At 39.4% G+C, this 24161-nt stretch overlaps 1 protein-coding gene and 1 non-coding gene across 2 annotated transcripts; both read right to left on the bottom strand.

The window, feature by feature from the left end:
• Positions 1-1931: 1931 nt before the first annotated feature.
• LOC131022109 (receptor-like kinase TMK3) lies at positions 1932-5176 on the bottom strand. The gene is given in 6 exon segments (XM_057951511.1): positions 1932-2501; positions 2579-3137; positions 3139-3774; positions 3776-3922; positions 3924-4694; positions 4874-5176. Coding segments are annotated over 6 exon segments (2589 nt in total). The 5' UTR covers positions 4919-5176; the 3' UTR covers positions 1932-2070.
• A 596-nt stretch (positions 5177-5772) lies between these two features.
• Positions 5773-5844, bottom strand: TRNAE-UUC (transfer RNA glutamic acid (anticodon UUC)). Its single transcript has one exon. It is a non-coding gene; the product is annotated as a tRNA-Glu (tRNA).
• Between the last annotated feature and the right edge of the window lie 18317 nt (positions 5845-24161).

The raw sequence follows: 24161 nt of genomic DNA, 5'->3' as shown, positions 1-24161 counted from the left end.
ATACCAACCTCGTTTCCTTTTATCCCTTCAAGGCATTAATCCGTTTTTAGTTTTTCAAAATAGGTGGTCTCCTGTGCATCCGGGTGCACCGTGCACTCGGGTGTAAAATGACACTAACACTTACATTAAATGACACTAACACTAACACTATTTTGAAATGACACTAACACTATTTTGTTTTACAAATGACACTATCATGTTATATAAATAGCAGTGTCGCGAAATGACACTAACACTATATAGAAATGACACTAACATTAAATGACACTATCATGTTATCGAAATGACAGTGTACACCCGGGTGCACTGCACACGAGAATTTGTGTTTCCAGAAAGACATTAATCCATTTTTTTGTTTAAATCAATAAATATATTGGAGATGTTACAGTATTTGTAAAATGCAGCGTTTTTTATGATTATTAAGTTGAGGTTTCGAATTTGTTCTTAGTTACACAGACTATGCATGAACATACAAAAAAATCGATTATTACACCAAAAATTCAAAGCTTACACAAAAATTAAACCAATTCACCCTTTACAAGAAAACTTGTGTAACAATTTCACGAAAAATCGTGTAATAACAACGTTGTTATGATTTGATAAACAAAGCTATATCCACGATTGGAAGAAACAATGTACTCAACAAATCCAGCCACGAAATAAATACAGAAATAACGAATGCGCATGAGATGTAGCTGATCATAATTCTCTTTTAACGTCAAAGTCATGTTAGATGTTAGTAGTTAGTTTCACATTCACTCCAAGAACCACCTTATCTCTCCATTTACCAAATCCACCTTATATCTCCAATCTCCAATTCGCTCCCAAGAGGGATCGAACCCGGGTCACTTCACTTAAGTGAGGACCTAGTGGCCAGTGGGCTAAGCCCCCTGGTTCATAACTCTCTTTTAACTAACTTATAGAAATATAATATGTTGTGAACTCTATAGCGTGCACCAGACTGTTGGACCAATACCTTGTTGAACATATTCATTCTTAACTATTATTCGAGTTAAAGGTCACCATTCATCACAATTCTTCACCTTTACCAAAATAAAGAGAATATCACAGACTGCCTTCCAAACTTAGCTAATACCTTGAACCAAAATGACTTGCTCTTCATTCAAGAGCACAACCCAATCGCCTTAGTATAATACCTAAATTTAGCCATTGGTGATGCTTTAGTCAACATATCAGATATATGTCCTTAACTTTCACAACTTTGGCACCTCTATTTTTCACAATGTCTTTAACAAAATGCATTCTCACATTTATATGTTTGGTATGCTCATGGAAGACCTGATGTTTCTCTAAGTGCACTGCGTTCTGCCTATCACACAAGATAGTAATAGAATCTTGTTGAATCTTAAGATCTTGTAACATTCCTTTCAGCCAAATACCTTCTTTCACAGCCTTTGTGATTGTTATATACTCTACTTATGTAATAGACAAGGCAACAACATATTGTAGCATTGAAATTTAGTACTCCCTCCGTCCATGAAAGAACTTCCTAGGAGGGAGTGGCACGGGTTTTAAGAAAAAATATTGTTGAGTGTATTGAGAGTGGATAAAAGGTAGTTGAGTGTATTGGGAGTGGTGAAAAAGTGTTATAATTAATATTGGGAGTTGTGAAAAGTGAAAAAGTAAGAGGATTATAAGTGGTGGTGTATAGTCCAAAAATAGGTAGGAAGTTCTTTTGTGGACGTCCCAAAAAGGAAAGATAGGAAGTTCTTTCGTGGACGGAGGGAGTATTAAATAAGGAAACATGCCAAGTCAAATGGAACAGTCCTAAAAAAAAATTAAGTGATATGGGGTAGAAGAAGTATATTTTACTAAATTTAGGAGGACTCGTCTCGATTTTTATCTAATTGATATAGCCAGTGGTCACTGAAGCAAAATTCGAGTATAATTAAAGAATAACACATCCGAATTTCATCAATAATTAATGTTTCATATGAATCATATGAAAACAAATTATCCCTTTTATGCATAAGAAACGAATTCCAAACTTAACAAAACATTACATTAATAAAACCAAGTGATAATATTTTTTTTGTTTTTCAATGAACATCATGAGATCCTAAAGCTGCAGGCCAAATCCTCCTCTTGCCAGCTCCTGACCAGCTCGGGAAGAGGCAAGTCCGACCTATTGCTGGAGCAGCGGCTGGTCCCCTGATGTGGCCTCCACGTGTCTACCAAGCGGGCCAGCACGGTGACCGCGTAGCCCATGTCAGCGCGGTGACTAGGATCCTTCACGGTGCAGTGCCCCGCCAGGTCAGCAACGGCGATGATGCTGTCACGTGTTTCGTCATCCACATTGAGAGCAGGATCAACGGCAGCCAGCATCGTTGCCTTATCATCCTTGATCTGCCAGAACCATTCCACCAAGTACTGCTTCTCCTCGGGGCGCCGCTCGTCCACCGCCACCAGCCCCGTCACCAGCTCCATCAGTATCACTCCGAAGCTGAACACATCCACCTTCGTAGTGATCTTCCCCGTCACTGCAATGCATAGAGCTTCACAATTAGCTAGGTCACATCAATATAAACAGAGAGTGGGAATATAGGTGGTGGCCTACCGGCATATTCGGGGGCGAGGTAGCCGAACGTCCCGGCCAGCCTAGTGGCGAAGGATTTGCCCGTGTCGAGGGCGAGCTTCACCAGCCCGAAGTCCGACACCTTGGCCCGAAACTCGTGGTCGAGGAGGATGTTGGAGGACTTGAGATCGCGGTGGATGAAGCTGTGGTGCGCCATGGAGTGCAAGTACTCCACCCCTCTAGCAACATCAAGAGCAATGGTGAGCCTTTTAGGCCAACACAGGGGCTCCAAATTCATCATCTCATAATAGAATAAGTGCCTGCTTAAGGCTCCTTGAGGCATGTACTCGTACACAAGAAGCTTCTCGTTTCCCTCGCCGGAGTAGCCCAAGAGGGACACGAGATGGCGGTGCCGGACAGTGGAGAGCACGGCGATCTCCGTTTGGAACTCGCTCGTCCCCTTGTCGCCCATCACGCCCGATGGAAATTCCATCCTCTTCACGGCCAGCATCGTGCCATCTTCGAGCCTCCCCTTGTACACCACGCCGAAGCCTCCTCGTCCCAACACGTTCTCCTGCGCAAAGTTGTCTGTCACCTCGCGCTAGGGCCTCCACAGAGAAGCTTAGGGTGGTGCCGCTCTCGAGATTACTCTTAATCTCACCACCACCACCCTCCAAACCATAGGATTTTACATCACCATTTGAACCATTCTTGCCATCTTTTCTCTTTCCAAGACACCAAATGATCACAAACACTGCAACAAGAGTGGAAACTGCAGCAATTGCAGCAGAAGCCAAAATGATCCCTAATCTTGATTTTGGCGAGTGTACAACAACATCACTCGATTCATTAGAACTTGTAGCACCAATATTGGCATTTGGAGAAGAGGGTGTTCTTGAAATTACATGATCAAAAACCACATTCACATTGCTAGAAAATTTAGGCAGTGGCACCTCAAAATCATTGCCTCTCAAGTCCAACAATCTAAGTGATCTCAACATAGTCAGATTGCGAGGAACTCTGCCATGCAAATAGTTCCCATCCAAGTGAATCTCCACAAGCGAAGATAGCTTGGCAATCGAAGGGCTAATCGTGCCATTAAGCCTCATATCCTTCATGTTCACGACAGAAACCTCGTTCCTCGGGTTGCAAGAAACCCCCCACCACGGCCCTGCACACGGATCATTCCCCTTCCACTCCGAGGCAAGCCTAATGGGATATTCCACACAACCCAGAAAATTCTAAAAGCGCGTCAACCTGTGGATCACATTGTAAGCCGGGGCCGGATTGACAGAACGAGTTAGAGCCATATGAGAGACTAGCAGCATTGAGCTTAGGCATTGGCCCCATGAACAAGTTGTTGCTCAAATCCAAGACTTTCAAGGTTTAAACGGGTTAGGCTCGGGGGGATCAGGCCAACGAGCTGATTCCCGTTCACATTGAGCTCTCTCAACGACGCGAGATAGCCAATGGTATCAGGAATCGGTCCTGTAAACTGATTCCCATGTAGCCATAACTGAGTTAACAAAACCATGCTACCAACCACACTTATTGAGCCATTCATGCCACCATTCTCTTGATCATTCAACCACAGAATCTGCAGCAACGAGCCATGGAAACTCGAGGGGATCCCACCACTCAACCTATTAGACGACAGCCTCAATGAATTCAGAGATGAAAGCTTCCCAAAAAATAAAGGAATCTCCCCAATTATGTTGCAAAACGAGCAAGAAAAGTTCACCAAACGAGTGCACTCTGCTAGATCATGCGGTAGAGCCCAACCTGAGCTCTGATTTAAAGGGTTGTAATCCAAAGCAATAACCATCACATTGCTAAGCCCGTGGAAGAAATCAAGAGGGATCGTTTCGAATTCGTTGGAATTCAAGTATGCATGCTGCAAATTCGATAAGCCACTAAATGAGGGCAAATTTCCATTGAAATAATTCTTCTGCAAGCTAAGATTCTTGAGCTCGCTTAGCTGATTCAGATTCGGGGGCAACGGGCCCGTCAGCCCGAGGCCCGAAACTTGGATCGAGATCACTCTGCCGTTGGAGCAGCCAATGTGGGGCCAGATCAGGGGCCCGCATGGATCGTTGCCGGTTTTAGGCCATTTCAGAAGATCTGGATTTTCCAAACCGTTTCTGAAATCACTCAGAATCTTGAAATCGTTCAGATTTGTCGCGGCATTGACACATCCAAGTAGGAAAATTAGCAACAACAAACTACATGATCTTTTCATTACATCAAATTTTGTTCAGGATTGATTTTCAGACATTATGGGAAATGGTAAGAATGCAACATGAAGTGATCGAGAAATTAACATAAGACGCGACAAACCTTGGTGGTGATGAGTGATGAGTGATGAGTGATGAGCTGTTGCATGCATGCAGATTTCTTCCAAAAACGGATTGGTAGGGTTTTATTATGGATTATTAATTTTGTTTAGGCAATAAATTGAGAAAAGGATGAGATGCGGGAGAATTTGCATGGTTTCCGTTTCTTGTTTGGGGGTTTTGAGTGGTGACAGTTTGAATGCTCAAACCCTAAACTCGATTTGAACATAAATTCTGTCGTCATCACTGCACCTCTCCCCATTTCTCGTTTGAGTTGTTCTGATCTTTCTTGAGATTTTTAAGAATTTATTTCTCGAGCATATCGTCTTTTCATGGTGGTTTTTTTTTTTTTATGAAATATTACATTGGTGTATTAATTACTATATGACAATATTAACTATACGTGGCGCTTAATGCATACTTATAGATCGATGAAATTATGGATGTTACGGTTATTGTTCTCTTTTTCGGCAAAGGAATTCTCTCCTATTTATGTGATATACTTGAAAAGTTCAAGTGCTTTACTACTATGTTTCGTTATATGTGGGAATAATCTCTTCATAAAAATTTTATAGCGACGTGCGTCGAATTGCTATTAGAATAATTGATATCGTAAAAATGTTAGGTATCATCGTCTAAATAAATAAAGATTGAATTATATTGGTTTAGTCGGGTTTGGGCCTCCCGGCCGACTCTGACTTCCCTATATATGTTATATATTTGTATTAATTTAATACTCTATATATATATCTATGTGTATATAAAAGTATTTAATTTATTTGAACTACTGATCCATTGACGTTTTCTTCTTTTTAAATAATTCGTAACGAAAAAGATATAAGGGGAAAAAAATGGACCGAAAAATTGGTGGCAAAAATATAGAAGAAAAAGGAATAAAAAAAGTTCCGTTGCCGGGAATCGAACCCGGGTCTCCTGGGTGAAAGCCAGATATCCTAACCGCTGGACGACAACGGAATAGATGTTAGCTATAGTATGAGTCCATTTATAACTAATATTTTAAAATAATAATTTTATTATTGGACCCCTCGTATATTTATAGTGTCGTCAAAAATAGATGACATTAGAATAGAAAAAAATTTCGGGATCTTAAAGGAAGGGGACGTTCCATCCTGCTTGTAATGCAATACATGAGCCCCGTTATGATGCTGCCACGTGTAAAGTAGTTTTAAGTGTATTTTTGCTTTAGTTTTAAGGCTATAAATTGCTTTACCACAGTCAACTCATCAACCATGGTCGGACACGTATTTCGAGAATGGCTGCTTCCATTTTAATTTTTTTTTCGCTGCTACATAGAAGAAGTCGTGTGTTTCCTAACACGTTTTTTCTGCTTTGTTTTATTTTACTAACTACTTTGATTTTATTTAATATGGTAAAAAAATGTTTTATTACAATTTGTTCACACTAATCTAAAAATTTGTGGAAATTTGTTCACATTTTTATTACTGTGTTGACTTGACTTTCATTAAAATAAAAATTGAATACAAATTTGTGGAAATTATGTGTAATTTAAATTTATTAAGTAAATTAAAATGTGATTAACACATATAATTATAATTAATTCATGATTATCATAATACACTGCTAAGGTGTTACATCCTTATAAAATACAAAATTGAATATTGACTTCTACATGTATAACATCGTTACCTCTAGATTAGACTAAAGAAGATTTTAAACTCTCTCTATCATATCACAGCAGCCTTTGACCAACAATAATACAAATAATTTTCAACATTATTGGTTGTACATTAGACAAATCAATTCTCAAATAACTTGTACACTATGATCCAAGTTGTGATCATATATAGAAACTTGGTACTAGAACTTGGAATGAGAACTTGGAACTTGGAACTTGGATGCCTTGACAAACCAAGGGCATTTGTGAGGATTTATCTTCTTAATTAATGACAAAATCACGGGCTTCCTCTTCAAGCTGGACTTCCTCTTCCAACACTTGCTTAGTCTGCCCCTAGTGTATGTGGTTGTATCATTGGCAGGGAGAGAATATGAGGGGCGGAAGAAATCAGATAGCTTTATAAAACGCAACAACAAAGCTTCATGCTAATGGGAAGAAGAAACCTTGCTTTAACCTATGATGCCGTTGGAAGGTAATATTGATGCCATTGAAATGAGACTACTAATCTAGCAAATGGTTGATCAAACACTAAAAGCATATATATATATATATATATATATATATATATATATATATATATATATATATATATATATATATATATATAGTCTGCTCTAGTGTTTGTGGTTGTATCACTGGCAGGGAGAGATATGAGGGACGGAACAACAAAGCTTCATGCTAGTGGGAAGAAGAAATCGGCTTTCTTTGGCAATGCATTGAACGAGATGGGTTTAGCTTGTGTGCAGCGTTATGCAATAAACGAGGCTGTTCAATTGTTTGAAGAAGCAAGGAGCATTCTACAGTAAGAAATTTATGAGTGCTTACCATTCAGATACACTTGGAGTAACAATGTAAGGGTGAGCATTTGGTTATTCGGTCACCGATCATAATTAATGTCCAAATTTGAACCGATCATGCTTAAAACCAAACAAAATTGAACCAAAATATTTCGGTTCGGTTTCAGTTAAAACCAAATAATAACCGAAATAAATACACTATATTTTTTGATGTTTAAATAATTAATTAATATTCAATATACAAGATTCGAAATCCATAAAAAATAATAATCCAAAATTTCAAAACATCTTAACCAAATATTAAAAGTATAAATTAAGAAACCATATTGACTATTTTATAGAATAGTGACCGAAATTATATACGTATTTTTTTAAATTGACCAAGATTAAGAGTATAAGTTAAGAGTGATTATTGACTATTTTATAGAATAGTAAAAATTATTATTTTAATTTTTAAATAATATAGATAAATTATTAAATTAATTATTATTTCGGTTCGGTTTTCGGTTAACCAAATTTTTTTTCTTAAAAACCATAACATAAATTCGTATATTGAAATACCGAAATACCGAAAACTTCAAAATTCAAAACCAAAATCGAAGCGAAAACCAAATTGACCGAACCGAATTAGTATTTCGGTTAGGTTCGGATTTTCGGATTTAACTGGATTTTGCTCACCCCTATTTATAGTAACCTTGCTGTAACCTATGATGTCGTTGGAAGGTAATATTGATGCCATTGAAAGGTAATATACGCAACTCACTGCTTATCATATAATTTGTTATGCAAATTTTATTAATAAATACGTATATTGACATGTCACAGTCTTACAAGTCTAACTTATTTTTAATTTCTTAGACTACAACCAACGATGACCCTATGTGCGGGTCCCCCTAAACAAACGTAATGTATGTCGGGGGGCTGTTTTTCTGCGCGGGGATGACGACCGCATAGGGCTCCCAAAAAATAGGGGCCCCACAAATACATAGATCCATATATATTTGTATATGATAATAAAAACCCACCAAATTAATCATGTCTAGTATAATTGATTGGTTAAGTACTTTGTCTAGTTGTCTTAGAATCTATTCACGCAAGATCGATTCTTCTTAGAAGCATTTTTTCCTTTTTTTTTTATTTTTTCCTATTGTTTTTTGAAAACTTGCAATGCATTTAATTATATTGAAATGAGACTACTAATCTGGCAAATGGTTGATCAAACACTAAAAGCATATAAATATATATATATGTTCAATATGGTTGGCATCAACGCACGAAATTACAACGGCATTATCAAAAACTAGAAATTAATTTGTTCCTCCAAAACAGGACGGCCCAAGCCCTAATTTTGCAGGATTCTTCCCCAAGGCACCGACTCGATTGCACTTCCCTCCAGCACCTCCTTCATCGAGGCGTAGTGCTCAAACTCATCCAGCCGAAATTTTGTTTCCTTCGGAGTCTCCTACAAAAGCGTTATTTGTTATTACCAATTGGCGTTGCTAAAAATTGTTAAGGGCATGCAGAACGAGATTTTGAAATGAATGTGGGTTTTTACCCTTTCCATGTCGTAGTTTCCCTGGATGTGAACACGGTTACCCTCGACGTCGTAGGCAACCTCTGGTTTGGAAATGAAGGCAACGAAATGGTGGTACTTCCGTATCAAAGTCCTTATTTTGCCTAGGATTTCACCGCGAGTACGGCGAAACACTCTCGGGGTTAAGTAACTCAAGCTCAATTGTATTTCATCGATGATAAGCCGCACCTCCTTGGGGTCAGACATGTCCCGGTCGACGTCGCCGGTTTGTTGATGAAGCACGTTCATCAACTCGTGAAGTTCAGTATTGGTCCACGAGCCAAGCTTCCGAGTAGCCATTTTATGAAAGGGGAAGTCTTCACCCAGACAATTGTGTTCCTTCTCTCTTAAGTCCTAATTACTCGAGGACTTTAATAGATGGTGAAAAACAGCTGGGTTTTTCGATTTTTAGGGTTTTGCACAATATATTTGTTTTTTTTATTTGGGTGAATTGCTATATAATTATTTTTCGTGGATAGGTTAAAAATCACTTTTATTTGGGATAAGCACTTTAATTTTTTTGGGAAGAATCACGAAAATCACCTTTATTTGGGAGAGAATCACTTTTATTTTTACGGAAATCACTTTTAATTTGGAAAATCACATTTATTTGAGAGAATCACTTTTATTTTAAAGGAAAATCACTTTTAATTTGGAAAGTCACGTTTGTTTGGGATAATTGCGTTAGTTTTCTTTAATTTTGGAGAATAACTTTCAGGATTCCTCGAGGATAAAAAATAGATGGTGAAAGACAGCTTGGTTTTTCGATTTTTAGGGTTTTTGCACAATATATTTGTTGTTTTTATTTGGGTGAATTGCTATATAATTATTTTTCGTGGATAGGTTAAAAATCACTTTTATTTGGGAGAAGCACTTTAATTTTTTTTGGAAGAATCACGAAAATCACATTTATTTGAGAGAATCACTTTTATTTTAAAGGAAAATCACTTTTAATTTGGAAAGTCACGTTTATTTGGGATAATTGCGTTAGTTTTCTTTAATTTTGGAGAATAACTTTTAGGGTTTGGCACAATTTTGATTATTTTATATATTTATTCTCACAGATGTCAGCATATTTTGAAACCACATATATACGAAAAGTGTGGTACTTAAATGGAAGCAACATATACATATCATAATTACTTCCTCCGTCCCGGCTTTTGGTATCCAGTTGAAAACGGCACGGGTTTTAATAAAGTGATTGATATGTTGTGAGTGGAATAAGGGTCCCACATTTTATGTGAGGGTTAAAATAATTAAAGTGGAGTAAGGGCCCCACCTACTTTTACCAAAAATAGAAATGGATACTAAAATGTGGGACGGCCAAAAAAGGAAAGTTGGATACTAAAAGCTGGGACGGAGGGAGTAATATTTAACTAGCATCGATTGCATAACAAAATGGAAGCCTACAAACATAAGATTTCATGATAAATGTACATAGTTGGGGAAAAAAATTAGGCTTCGCAACCGATATATGAACAACCCAAAAAGAAAACCATTTCAAGAAAAGAGTATTAAACCCCAAGGCACCAGCTCAATGGCACTTCCCTCCAACACCTCCTTCATCGCCGTATAGTGCTGAAACCCATCCAACCTAAATCGCGTTTCCTCCGCCGTCTCCTACAATACAAATGCTTCTATGTTTATGAATAATAACAGTATTCAGTTTAGTAATGAGCGTTTACCCTGTTGTAGTCGTAGATTCCTTTGACGCGAACGAGGTTGGACTCAACATCGTAGATGACCTGGGGTTTGGAAATGAAGGAGACGAACCTGTTGTACGTCTTGATAAAATCCTTGATTTTACCCAGAATCTCGCCGCGGGTCCTGCGAAATTTGGTAGGAGTGAAGGTAGCCAAGCACGATTCCATTTCGTCCAGCATGAGCCGCACCTCCTGCGGGTCTGACATATCTTTGTCTACGTTGCCGGTTTTGAAATGGAGCACTTTGATCACTTTGCTTGTTTCGGCGTCGGTCCATGAACCGAGGTATTGCTGAGTCTGAGCCATTGGAACGAAATAGGTGAGAGGAAGAAGTAAAGGGGAAGATTTTTGCAAAGTGTGCCGCAGTGACTGTCTGGAGTTCATACTAAGGCAAATATTAGGGCGCATATTAGTAAATACTGAGTTAGGCTTCATGAATGCACGCGTCTCTCCGAAATGACCTGCATTTAATACGATGCACAGCGGGTAGATGAGGAGTTATGGCCGAAACGTGTGTCAGTTGTGAAAACATTGACCTTCGGCGAGATATGGATCGACATCGACGGGTCTTTTAATAAAATGTGGGAGTTAATTATATTTATGTCCACTACGCACCCCTTCGGCAGATCTCCATTCTCGCTATTTAATTGCCAGACCACAATTCTTACAAAACACATACTACCGCCGATTCTATTCGCATTTATGAACACATATCAAAATATGGCGATGCAAAACGAAAGAGCATGGTCAAAGACAGAGGAAGAAACCTTGTTGCACATCCTTCACTATCGTGCCACAGATTACGATGCAAATATGGGGCAACCTAATTTCATGAGCACCGTAATTGACGACATCGAATCTTCTTTGGCCTGGATGGTCCACCCGCACCTGCAAGCAACTCGAGGTGATATCATCTCTAAGGTACGGTCCAACATAGATAGATACACCAGCTTCCAAAGGTTCCTTGCCCTTGAGGACGTCCTTCGTTACAATGAAAAAAACAACACGGTCATTTTGGGTCCAACTTATGATCGTCCAACTGTAAGTCATATGTGTCATGAAGGTCTTGAATTTTAAATATTATTGAAATGTAATATTAATATGTATTAATGTATATATACAGGAGACAGCGGAGGAAGCAAATTTCAGGCTGGATGGGTTTCTGGACTATACGCGCATGTCTCAGATCATGGAAGCTCATGCAATCGAGTATGTGCCATGGGACCGAGTGGTTTGAAGAACTGTTATTGTAGTTTATGAACTATATATGTTTAATTTTCTCGAAATGATGGGCAATTTATGTTTAATTCTGCATTAGTAATGTATTAATTAATTGGTACTTAAAAATAGCTAATTAATTAGTTTCGTAGTATTGTATGGACATTAATTTATGTTTTAATTTTGCATTAGATTAATTAAGTTTAATTCTGCATTAGTATGGACACTAAAATGTGGTACTTAAAAATAGCTAATTTATGTTAAATTCTGCATTAGTATTGTATGGAAATTAATTGGTACTTAAAAATAATAATTAAATAATAATAATAGTAGTAAAAGTCACTCAAGATTATATGTTTTTGATTTATTTTATAATTTTAAGTTTTTGTCTTTTCCCATGACTTTGGTGACAAAGTCACCGATGGGAGTAGTTAGAACCGTAGTATAGTATTTTATAGAGGATTGATGATTGTTCATGCATTTTGCTTAAAACATTTTGTGAATTTGAAAACATTGTGCCTTCTATTTGGATCATGTGAATTTGAAAACATTTTGTTGAGCTTTTTCACAAGAATATACATATGATTATTTGTGATTTCTCCAATTTATTTTTACGATTTGGCGCTATATAGCAAAATTTAAAAGTTTTAAATTATACTCCATATAAAAATTAGTAGGAGGAGAGAGGGAGTCATATTTTATTTAGTGGATGTCATAATTTAATGATAGAATGCATTGAATTTATAAAATAAAAGAGGGATAGATTTTAATGCAAAAATTAAGTAATTAATAGGCCAGGTTACAAGTGTAAATTTAATACTGGTATACGTTTTTGGATGGCAGGGGACACTTATAAAAAATCGGAGGGACTATACTTTATAAAATAAATTTACCTAAATTTTTTTAGAAAAATAATTTTTTTTTATATTTTTTTAGTAACATTTTTAATTATTAGTATTATTTTAATTTTTTTAGAAAAATAAAAAAATGTATATTTTTTTAATAACATTTTTAATTATTAGTATTATTTTTTAAGTACACAAACTATAAATAAAATAAGAAAAAAATGTTAAAAATTACGAAAAAAGTACAATTATTTTATTTCGGACAAATTTTGTCCAAATAGCACTACTCTAATATTTTTTGTGTAGTGCTATCTGCCAAAAAATTGACCGGACAAAAAAAGGTTAAAAACACTTTAAAGCTAATTTATTTAACGTTATTTGCTTCAAGGTTAAAAAGGACCTAGTTAGTTTTATTGTTTTCTCTATAGTGTCGTGTTTCTTTTATTACTTTTTTTTTTCATTTTTTGAATTGCATTTACTAAATTGTAATCTCAGGCAATTTCGTGAATTCTAATGTTAACGTGTATTTAATTTAAATCAATTCCAGTGTTAGCACTTACTAAATATAATCGCCGTCTTCAAATCCAAAAACCTGAATTATAAAGGACGGTAGTGTGTTTACTTCCATAAATCCAAAATCCATTACAAAAATTACTAGCTAGCTAGCATGCATCATTAATAATCCAAAAACCGTCAAGCCGGACTTCTTTTTCTGCGCGCAGCATAGAACACTTGGGCGCAGTAGTATTCACGCCACTTTGAACTATCACATTCATTGAGGTAATCTAATCGTCTTCCTGCAGCCAGGCATTCCACTCTTTTTATGGCCATAATCCCACAGTCGGAATAATTTTGTTGACGAGGAGTGTCAGGGTATTCTTCAAGCCGAAATTCATCTAGAATAGGACGCTTCAACTTCCTATGTTTGAAAACCTTCCCAACCTTGCAAATGTAAGCTATGGATCGACCAACATATTTGAATTCATCCTTAATTTTGCTCCAATTCCCGGGGCTAGAAAGGGAGTCATAAACAGTAACCCGCTGCTTGTCGAAATTTATCCCATAAGCCACCCAGTGGCTGTTCAACACGTGTGCTATTCCATACACGACATCAGCATTTTTCCGGGGTATACCTCCTTGCTTGGGTAGGGCTCCGTTGATGTATTTCAATAACGTAGAGTCCAATTCTATTGACTTCCGCTTCAGCTTCAGCTTGTGCTGCAACCAATACACGTACGTGGACCATCAATGCCATGTACATTTCCACGAAAATAAATCATTATAATTTATGCAACTAATAGCAATTACCCAACATAATATGTCCACGCACGTCCACCCGAGCATGAAATTTTGCGGCTTGTGAGTATACTTGAGCATCAACAAGTTCATTAACACGTCCATATGCTTCATGTGTAAGAAGGAGTAAATGCTTTTATCATAATTCCAGTTGTAAGAAATGTGAAGGTAGAGTTTATATTTTATAAACTCCTTACTTAAATGTTTACCTCATTTGTCAACCATGTGTTCTTGGACCACAACCCTACGAAGAATTCTCGATCAACACAGTCGATATATGGAAGACCGATGCGTATTTTCCTAAACAACACGTATAATTAATCAGTAAATCATTATTGATTTCATATATATGTATTAAAAATCACTTTTATGTATTATAACGTACCGGCCGTGTGAGACATCAGAGTCATCCCAATTCTTGAATGATGAAACCAGCTTCGAGGAAATTTGTTTCAAAGGGTCAAATTGTTTGGCGTTACCCCATACCTCATCAAATTCCCCTTGATTCCACGTGAGTTGCTTTGGAATGAGTTGTTTTTGAGGAATGGCTTTGCCAAATAATTCTTTCGGGGCCTCGGACTTTAGTTTATTACGTGTAAACAGCACTTATTTTTTGACTTCATATTTCTCTATAATAATGAACTCTATTTAAGTTTTGCAAGTTAAATTAAAAGAAACACCCCCTTTGATAATAATTTCACATTAATTTCTCTATAATAATGAATAATTATTTAAGTTTTGCAAGTTACATTTCTAGAAACGCCCCATTTTACGCCATTTTCACATTACTTCACCGTATAATATTGGCTGGTACTCCCTCCGTCCACCAATTAAAGGCCTATATGAAAAAACACGGGTTTTAAGAAAAAGTGTATTTTTATTAGTTGAGTGGAGAAAGGGTCCCACTTTTTTGTAAAGAATCTTTGACTTTTTTGATTAAATAATGATTAAAAACTTACCAAAAATAGGTAGGCCTTGTTTTTGTGGACGGACCAAAAAGGCAAGTAGGCCTTGAATTGGTGGACGGATGGAGTAATATTTAAGTTTTGCAGTATTAATGAGACGAAACATCCCCTTTGACGCCATTTTCACATAATGATTTCTAATTAGTTGGCATGCATATTGACATGACAAGGTTCATAAATGCAAATTTATCTCCTGCAAATAAATTTAAGGGCCTGTCAAGGAAGCTGCAATTTTCCATCTCTCACGCAACAAAAAATCAGAGAACTTGAAGATGGCTGGTAAGAAATCTTCAGGCGGCATAGCACCTCAGTCGTGGTTCTTGTATCCAGGAAAGTGGACATGGGCGATGGACGCCAGACTCATGCGCTACATCATTCGAAATGCCAGAGGGTGCAAGTATCAGCCACCACACAAATGTCGCCATGCACTTGAAGCTGTAAGGGATGAGGTCAATCGCTACTATGAAGTTGATTTTGACTTGGAAGCAATCATAGAGCGTGTTTCCTTTCTAGAGAAACGATACATCACATATAGATCCTTGATTTACCATCCGGAAATGAAATATGATGTTGAGGAAAATCGCGTCGATGCTAGTGATGACGTGTGGAGGAGATTGTTCAAGGTAGGAGAATTTTGCAATTTTCTGCATTATTGATTAGTTATGCAATTTATTCACATACAGTCATTGTTTTCATATTTTTTTAAAGGAGAAAATCTTCAACCAAGCCTATTTCTACGCTGGAGATCCTGAGTACTACAAGCTAAGCATTCTCTTTGGTGGTAATGTGAAAAACTGGCTCGGACGCCCACCAGTGATGGCAAGCTACGGATCACCATCTGATTCACCAATGGAGCAATCTGGTCCTTTCTTCTCTTCATCTGACTCAGAGGAAGAGGTTACATCAAAAGATCCCAACCCTCACCAAACTACCACAAAAGATGCCGGGAAATCGCAGGTGTCTGCCGCTGCTCCGATTGAAGCTCATGGCCGTGTGGTAACTAGAGGAGAATGTGGGAGCTCCGTTGGTTCATATGCCCCTCACTGGCGTATAATGGATGTGTTTATGTTTTAGTAAGCTTTTGATATGTCTGTAACTATGAACTATGCTATGATGCCCTCATATGTTTTTAATTTCCATTCTATGTTTTAAATGACTCCTACAAGCTCCCTGTTGTATGCAGCCATGAAGGGGAGAATTTTACATATTGTAATATTGAGTCATTACTTTTTGAGAATGGAATATAAGTTAATGCTTATTTATGTCACACATCTCATCTCTTATTGGTCTGTATTTTCTCACCCCTATAATGAAAAAAAATGTGAAAATATGTATTTTCTCTTTTTCCGTCAAAGTAAACGCACCCTAAATATAAAATATGTTTAACAATTTACTGCATAATAATTAAAGTTTATTGATTCTCTCTCTCTTTGATGGAATTCATATTCTACTTCACAGAAAACAGCACGCCACTGGCGAAAAAAAGATGAGAGAGAGAGCACGCCACTTTTGAACGGAAAAAGTGAGATAGAGCACGCCACTTTTGGCGTTTAGTGAGAGAGAGCACGCCCGCCTGTCCGAACCACGCCGTGGCTCTACCCGTCATCGGCCACCTCCACCTCCTGAAACAGCCGCTCCACCGCAACATCCACCGCCTCTCCCAGCGGGCCGGCCCCATCTTCTCCCTCAAGCTCGGCGTCCGCCGCGCCGTGGTGGTGTAGCGCCTGTAGCGCCTAATTTCCTTCTCACGTTCGGCGCATCTTCCAACGGCACCGGCGTGTCTTTCCACCGGCACCGCTGCCCCCCGTGCTCAGCTCGAAGGCGGCAGGCTGCACTCGATCTCCCAGCCCCTTTCTCCCATCCGCAGATCCGCCGTTGCATCTTCCATCACCGACTTTCGCCCGCCACCCTCGGCTGCCGTCGCCGGCTTCACCATCCCGCCAGCCCCTTTCTTCTCACATCAGGCGTTCAAGGCTCTGCCCACCGGCGTTCAAGGCGCAGCTGCTCTCTGGCAGGCCGCGACTCCGGACTTCCACCGGTGATGACGGCGCCGGAGGCTCTCGCAGCCCCGAACTCCTCGGCGGCCTTGCATTCACGTTTTGATTTCCCTCCTATCTCTAACAACTTTTCCCCGAACTCCCATCTGGTGAGAGATGCGAACCATGGAGCCAACTTGGCACAAAGTGCGGCTACCACACCGACGCCAAAGGCTGTTCACACAAGTGTTGCGCCGATCGCGGATACTGGAGACAGTGGGTCTGCTAAGGCTACGAAAAGGACCTTTGCATCTCTGCTTCATACATCGTCTCAGCGGAAGCCTGATTTACTCATCCACAAATTCACTTCGCTGAATTCCGAGAGAACGGGGAGCGGTTTCTCACTCACCATCCCTAAGGCCCTCATTGATAAGAACTTGGAGGGCTTTAAGCATGCCGCTATTGGGCGACTTTTCCTTCAAAAGGGTGACAAACCGAGATCTACACAAGACATCAAATTCGACTTGCAACGTTTATGGAACCTGAAAAATGGTTGGCAATTGATTCCGATGGGAAAAGGATTTTTCACGCTGAAGTTCGGAACGCAACAAGACAAAGACATAGCCAAGGCCAAAACGGTTTGGGATCTTTCTTCTGGCTCACTTCGATTGCGTGAATGGACTCGCAACTTTGATCCTCATAAGGAGATCTCTTCCCTCAGTCAAGTTTGGGTTCGCATATATTATATGCCCGCTGAATATTGGCACCCAGAGGTTTTTGCGGCCATGGGACGTACGTTAGGATTTCCTATCAAATTGGATGGCGCTTCGGCGAATCGGGAAGTGGGAAGTTTTGCTCGATTGCTTGTTGAGATTGATTTGTCTCTTCCTTTAATTGACTCTATGACAATTGATTGCGATATTACTTCCTTTTATGTGGAATTTGTCTATGAACATTTGCCTCGCTACTGCTCTCTATGCAAAATAACAGGCCACGTTCTCGAGGAATGCAAGCGGCTTAAAATCAATGCCGATGGTAATGATTCCAAGCAGGCTCCAACTAAGGAAGGCAATAATCAGGGGATGAACAAGGATGCCAATATGCCAGCGAAGGAAGTCAGCAAACAGGTGTTGAATACTTTCAAGCCTCCTGCTAAAGTTAGTAACTGGAAGCCTAAAGAGCAGCAGGAGTCTTTGGCCACGGGAAAAAATCAATTTGCTGGTCTCGATGTTGAGGAGGGGGAATTTTTGATTGAAGAGGAAGCGGATACTCCAGAGCGACATGACACGCAGCCTTTGCCTAAGGGGCCGTTTGAGGATCCTCACCCCTCGGCGTCCCTTTCACCTCGGGAACCATTTCCGACGGGTTCTGGTGGGCACCCTGTTCTTGATGCCCGACCCAGGTCTCCCTCTTCTGCGGTGATTCTGCATCAGGTCCTCCCTGAGGCCCAACTTGGGTCGTCTTCCTCTGCGGAGACTATGCTTCAGGTCCCGCAATCGGATCTAGCTTTGGTGGTGATGCCAGGAAAGGCGATGCTGGAGGATTCACCCATACCTCGCGGCCGTGGGCGTCCAAAGGGTTCTACCAAGAAGGGAAGGGTTTCCGATTCCTCTATAAAGCACCGGCTCCGGCGTATAATCAAGAATGGTATGGATATGAGTAAGAGTCGTGCGGATGGTGCCGTTTTGCAGGGCGCAGGAGCACATATTGTGCCAGTGGAGTTCTTGAATAAAGTCCAACATGCTCAGGATGAAGGTGCGATTCTTCAAAATTTTGTGATTCATTCTTCTTCCGACGCTGCTCGAGCTATGTCGGCGGTGGTTTCTAAAAGATGGGGAGATATGTTGGACGACGACGACTCTTTGGATGAGGATGAATCTCTAAATATTTTCTCATAGTTTGGGTGTTTGTTTTCGTTTACCCGTTGTTTCTCGCGGGTGTTTTAGACTGCTTTTGTTTTGACTCTTGTCTTTCTTTTTTTCCTTTCTAATAAAATTTCTATTTCAACAATTAAAGTTTATTGAGGATTGTAAATTTAAAAGTTTAAAAGTTTATTGAGGATTGCATAATAATTAAAGTTTATTGAGGATCGTCAATTTGAAAGGAAAAGAAAATGAAATAAAGCCTAACAAAGTAGGCGCACGTATAACTCTAAAAAAAAGTAGGCACGCATAATCAGAGCAAAATATTGCTCATTTAAGTGATACTGGGTTTCGAACACAAGACCTGTCAATTGAAAAACAGCGCCCAAACCAAATGTGCTAGCAGCTCAATTGATAATATGTATATATACATATACTTACTAAAAAAATATTTAAAATTTGTGGGGGCACGTGCCCCCAGAGTGGGGGTACGTGCGTCCGTCTCTGACCACCAAACCCCAAACCCCCTCTATAAGAGAATTAGGTTAGAATTCAATCCTTCATTCATTTGTACTTCCATGGCTGCCCAATCTTCGGCTTCGGCCTCGTCCTCCGACGCTTCTACCATGAAGGCACCATCGACACCCGCTTCAGTGAAGCGGTGTTTCTGCAAAAGACCCGCGGTGATGAAGACATCGCGAACCCAGCTTAACCCTGGACGGGGGTTCTGGCGATGTCCTTACCAAGAGAAAGAAGTAAAGGCGTGATTTCAGTTTAGAGTTTTACTGTAGTTTTTTATTTGTTGATTTTTATTTTGAATCGTATTTTGCAGATTCAGTGTAGATACTTTGAATGGGTTGATCCAGAGATAATTTCGACTCAAGGAGATGAAGATGAAGGCGATTCAAAACTCAATTTTTGGATTGGTGAATGTTTTCGGCTACAAATGTACGTTGAAGCTGACTTGAAGAAAATCTGGATGTTAGAGGCTGAGATCAAAAGATTGGAGGAGAAAAACAGCATGAAACAGTTCATAATCGGTGCTTGTTTAGGTATTCTAGCATATGTTATTTTGGTGTCAATTCTTGGTTAGTTCGTGTTTGAAAGCAGTTGGTGCGTGGTTGTAGCTTAATGTACGTAGTTGCTTATGTTATCCTTCCGTCTGTATTCAATCTTCAAGTTGGAAATTAAAGTTCAGGAATTACATAAATTCCTTATTAACAGCAGATTGGCCGTCAAAAATTCAAATGTTTAAGATATGATGCCAAGAAGAACCTAAACAAGTTCAAGAAGAAGCTTGTCCACACATTCATTAACTCCTTACATTAAGCTAACTGATTCTGGAACAACAAGTTCACACATTATATAAGCCGTGTAACTAAATCCTCGTTCAAACTTCCACAGGTGTCCTGGGAGAAGAAATTTATTGTCTTCTTGGCCACGGATTCTTGAGTTGCTTCACCAGATTTCTTCTTCGAAACACCTTGCATGTAATTTTTTTTTTTTCAGTTTATATTGTTATTACTTCTAAAAAAGAATCAGCACTACAAAATAATTAATTCCGAAACATACCATTACGCCGCGGAGTGGTCCTCTTGCGGGCACGCTGTGCTGCTTCGAAGTGGTTACCTATTTTTCGAGTATATCGTTGTCTGATTTTCTTCGGATCTCGAAATTGACTCGAATTGTTACGCTTCTTTGTCTTGGCCCCAACAATGTCATTTTCATTCTCAAGTTGTGCCGAGACTACCAGTCTTAATGTACGTAGTTGGTCTATGATCAATTCTCGAGCGGCATCACAATCCTTAGTGGAAGAAGCTATATCATACACTTGTCGCATACATTGGTTCACAAAGAGCATGTACTCCATTATACCACCATCAACGCCCACATTGGCAGGTAAAGATGTACGCTGCTTCGCCGATTTAGACCATCTCATTAAAATGAAATGTTCTGGAATCTTAGCTATATTCTTCACATAGTACACCTTTAGAATATGTCGGCACAGTATTCCTTGATCTTCCCACATACCACAAGTGCAGAAAGCATGGTTATTTTGCGGATCAAACGTAATCTTCCTAACACGCGACTCAGACACTGTTGAAGTACTCCAACATCGACCCAACCTCATCAGGGTGTTCATTCAGAATAACATTGAAAGAATGCGTGACCTCGCCTTCGAATATTTTGTATACAGTACGCGTGTACACATTGGCGATCTGTTTCGCTAGCTCGTTGCCTTCAACAAATTGGCCAGGTAGAAATAAACAATGCGTGTTTTCCTCCCGTTCTTTAACTCGCCATCTTGTTTGAATAGCTTCGTACTCCTTAACAAACTCAAATAAGGAAATACTGGCCCGACTCACCTCTTTTATCACCCTATTCATCGACTCACTTCTTGAAGTTGCCAACAGTCCGGCAGTGAAAATACCTCGCGAGAAAACAGCCGCCCACCTTCGACGAAGCCTATAAATACCAGAAAACCAGCTGTGATTCTGTAAGTCATATGTTTCAATCATCTCGTTCCAGGTTTCCTCAAACTCCATCTCAGTATCTGATATGAGGCTCGCCGGTAACCTCTTGAACTTCACCGAATTGAACAAATAAAGATGCGCGGAAGACTTGAAATGAAAATTAACATAAAGATAAAGAGTGGAGTTTTGTCCCAAAACCCCTGAATCTATTCTACGTCGTTTCTAGAGAGCGGATCCCTAACCCCAACGTATGAATGATGCAGCAACTCGGAGACGCTGAATGACACACGGCGAGGGATGAAGAACTCGTCGATTCGTCGATAGGTTGAATTCTTGTTTGGATAATCAAGAAGAATTCGAAACTTGAGAGAGAATAAACTCACAATAATATTATCAAAAATCGTCTAACCTTCGTCCAACACATAACAACCCTATTTATAGGGAACAGGAAACCCTAACGTAAATAAGGAAACAAACGTAAACAAAGAAACAAAGAACTTGTTCGGTAAGTCAAAAACAATCCTAGCGAGAAAATCCATCTGCTCTGGAAAAGTGCAGAGGAATCAAGTCTGCTCTGGCGGAACGATTCCTCTGCTCTGGCAAAGCCAGAGGAATCAAGTCTTCTCTAGCAGGTTGATTCCGCTGCTCTGGCAAAGCCAGAGGAATCAAGTCTTCTCTGGCGGGTTGATTCCTCTGCTCTGGCAAAGCCAGAGAAATCAAGTCTTCTCTGACGGTTCGGCTCTGCTGTGCGGCTCTGCTCTGTAAGTAATAAGGTTTACTACCTTTGAGCTCTGGTCCGTCGGTCCTTCTCCAATTGGTCTTTTCAGCTCTTGCCTCCAGATTTCTTCCACCAATGTCATTAAATTAGCCTTGAACGTCTTGGCTCTAGCTCTCGTCACCGGACCAACGGGCACATGTACCGGATCTTCACTCTGTGCAGCATCTGAAACTCGGCTCTGCTCTGAACTGCATCAGTATCTACACGATTCATGCATTTATACCACAAGCGTTTAAAATCCACATTCCCATTTAATGAACCGAAATGGGAAGGAACATTCTGGTTTATGTGCCATTGACACAAACGATGCCTCGCACTTTTGAAAGTTGCGTCAATAGCTTTCATCATCGCCTGACACTGATGTGTGAATATCACCGTAGGTTCTTTGCCATTCATGGACTCCAAAAATGTCTCAAACAACCACTGGAAAGATGAAGTTGTCTCATCAGACATAAAAGCCATTCCAAAAAGAACATTGCGCCGATGGTGGTTTATGCCAACAAAGGACGTGCAAACCAAATTATAACGGTTGGTGCGGTATGTGGTATCAACGGATAACACATCACCAAAAGCCTCATAATCCACAAGACTGCGTGAATCGCGGAAGAAAAAATTCATCAATCTTCTGTCATCATCGAGCTCGTATTTCCAGTAAAAATATGGTTCCTCATTACTTTTAGTAGTGAAATATTTTTGCAACTCAATAGAATCACCATTAGCAACTTTGGTTGCCCTCTTCAAACACTCCATGTGATGATAAGCATCCTTCCTCGTGAAACCCACGTTCCCTACCCCTCCGCTTTCATTCTCCATAAATTTGCAGGCAATACTAACAGCGATACCGGCAGATTGCATAGCTTCAAGCAGGGCCTTGTGGCCATAGCTCAACATACGATTTGATCTAAGTAAGTAAGCCTGATCCTTTGGTACCAATTCATGATTGTGCTCGGATTGAAAATCCAATACGCTAAATGGACCTAAATCATACCTTTGAACAATTAACTTAGCTGGACAATCAGTCCTAGTAATCATTTTCTTGTATACAGGCCCCCTCGAACTCAACCTACTTGGGTCAGTCAATCCGCTACAAGAACACAAGAATTCCTTGAACCGAATCGGACCATCCTTACCAAAATACCTTTGCTCGCCCTTTCGAACGCTAAATCCCGTAAGATGAGCGTAATGACAGTACAAAACATGAATTTTCCACACTTCGTCTACTAGTATGGTACCGACACAAAATTTGGTTCTTAATTCTCCAACTAAGTCTTCATCTGTTCTCAATTCTGGAACACTTTCGTCATTAACACATTCAGTACTCTTCTCACCTGGACCAGATGGAGCTTTACCAAATTCGTTATCCATTTCATCACTAAGATGTCTAGGTGAAGGTTCTCTGTCATAATTATCGCTTTCGTCCATACCCAAAGCATCTGCACCGAAGGGAGCTTTACCACATTCATCATCAATTTCATCGTTACAATGATCATGTGAACGTGCTCTGTCATAATTATCGCTGTCGTCCATACCCAAAACAGTGGTGATAAAGGGAGCTTTACCACATTCATCATCCATTTCATCGTTACGATGTTCATGTGAACGTGCTCGGTCATCAGTATCGCTGTCGTCCATACCCAAAACCACATTTAAATCGAATTCAACATCATATGGGTGTCTACCATTCAAATCCAAATCCAAATCCAAATCCATATCCGCGGGAATATTCAAATCCTAAACAGGGGAATCCTATCAGCAAATTGAAAATACAAACTCGAATCACATGTAACTATATGTCAAATAAACATAAATAATTATAAACTTTTAAATTCTTACTTGAGAGGTCTTCATAGAATTGTTTACCAATAAGAATTTCAATTTCAGCCTTCAAATTTAACTTCATCAAATCGCACAAGATAATAAAAATGAGCAAAAACAAATTGGGGAAAATAAGAAATTAGGGATCATAACAACAATACTTGGGACTCCTACACGAGTAATACGCCGGTGAAATCCGTTTTCAAAAATACACAATACAGTGTTCGTACCTCGGCGGATGCCGCCTACTCAATTCGAAATGGAAAAAAACAACAAACAAACACGACAACAGCTTTTCAGCACATTAAATTTAAATGAAATAAAAAATAAGTT

Source organism: Salvia miltiorrhiza, chromosome 1, assembly GCF_028751815.1.
Source record: "Salvia miltiorrhiza cultivar Shanhuang (shh) chromosome 1, IMPLAD_Smil_shh, whole genome shotgun sequence".
Lineage (NCBI taxonomy): Eukaryota > Viridiplantae > Streptophyta > Magnoliopsida > Lamiales > Lamiaceae > Salvia > Salvia miltiorrhiza.
This window is presented reverse-complemented; position numbering and strand designations above follow the sequence as displayed.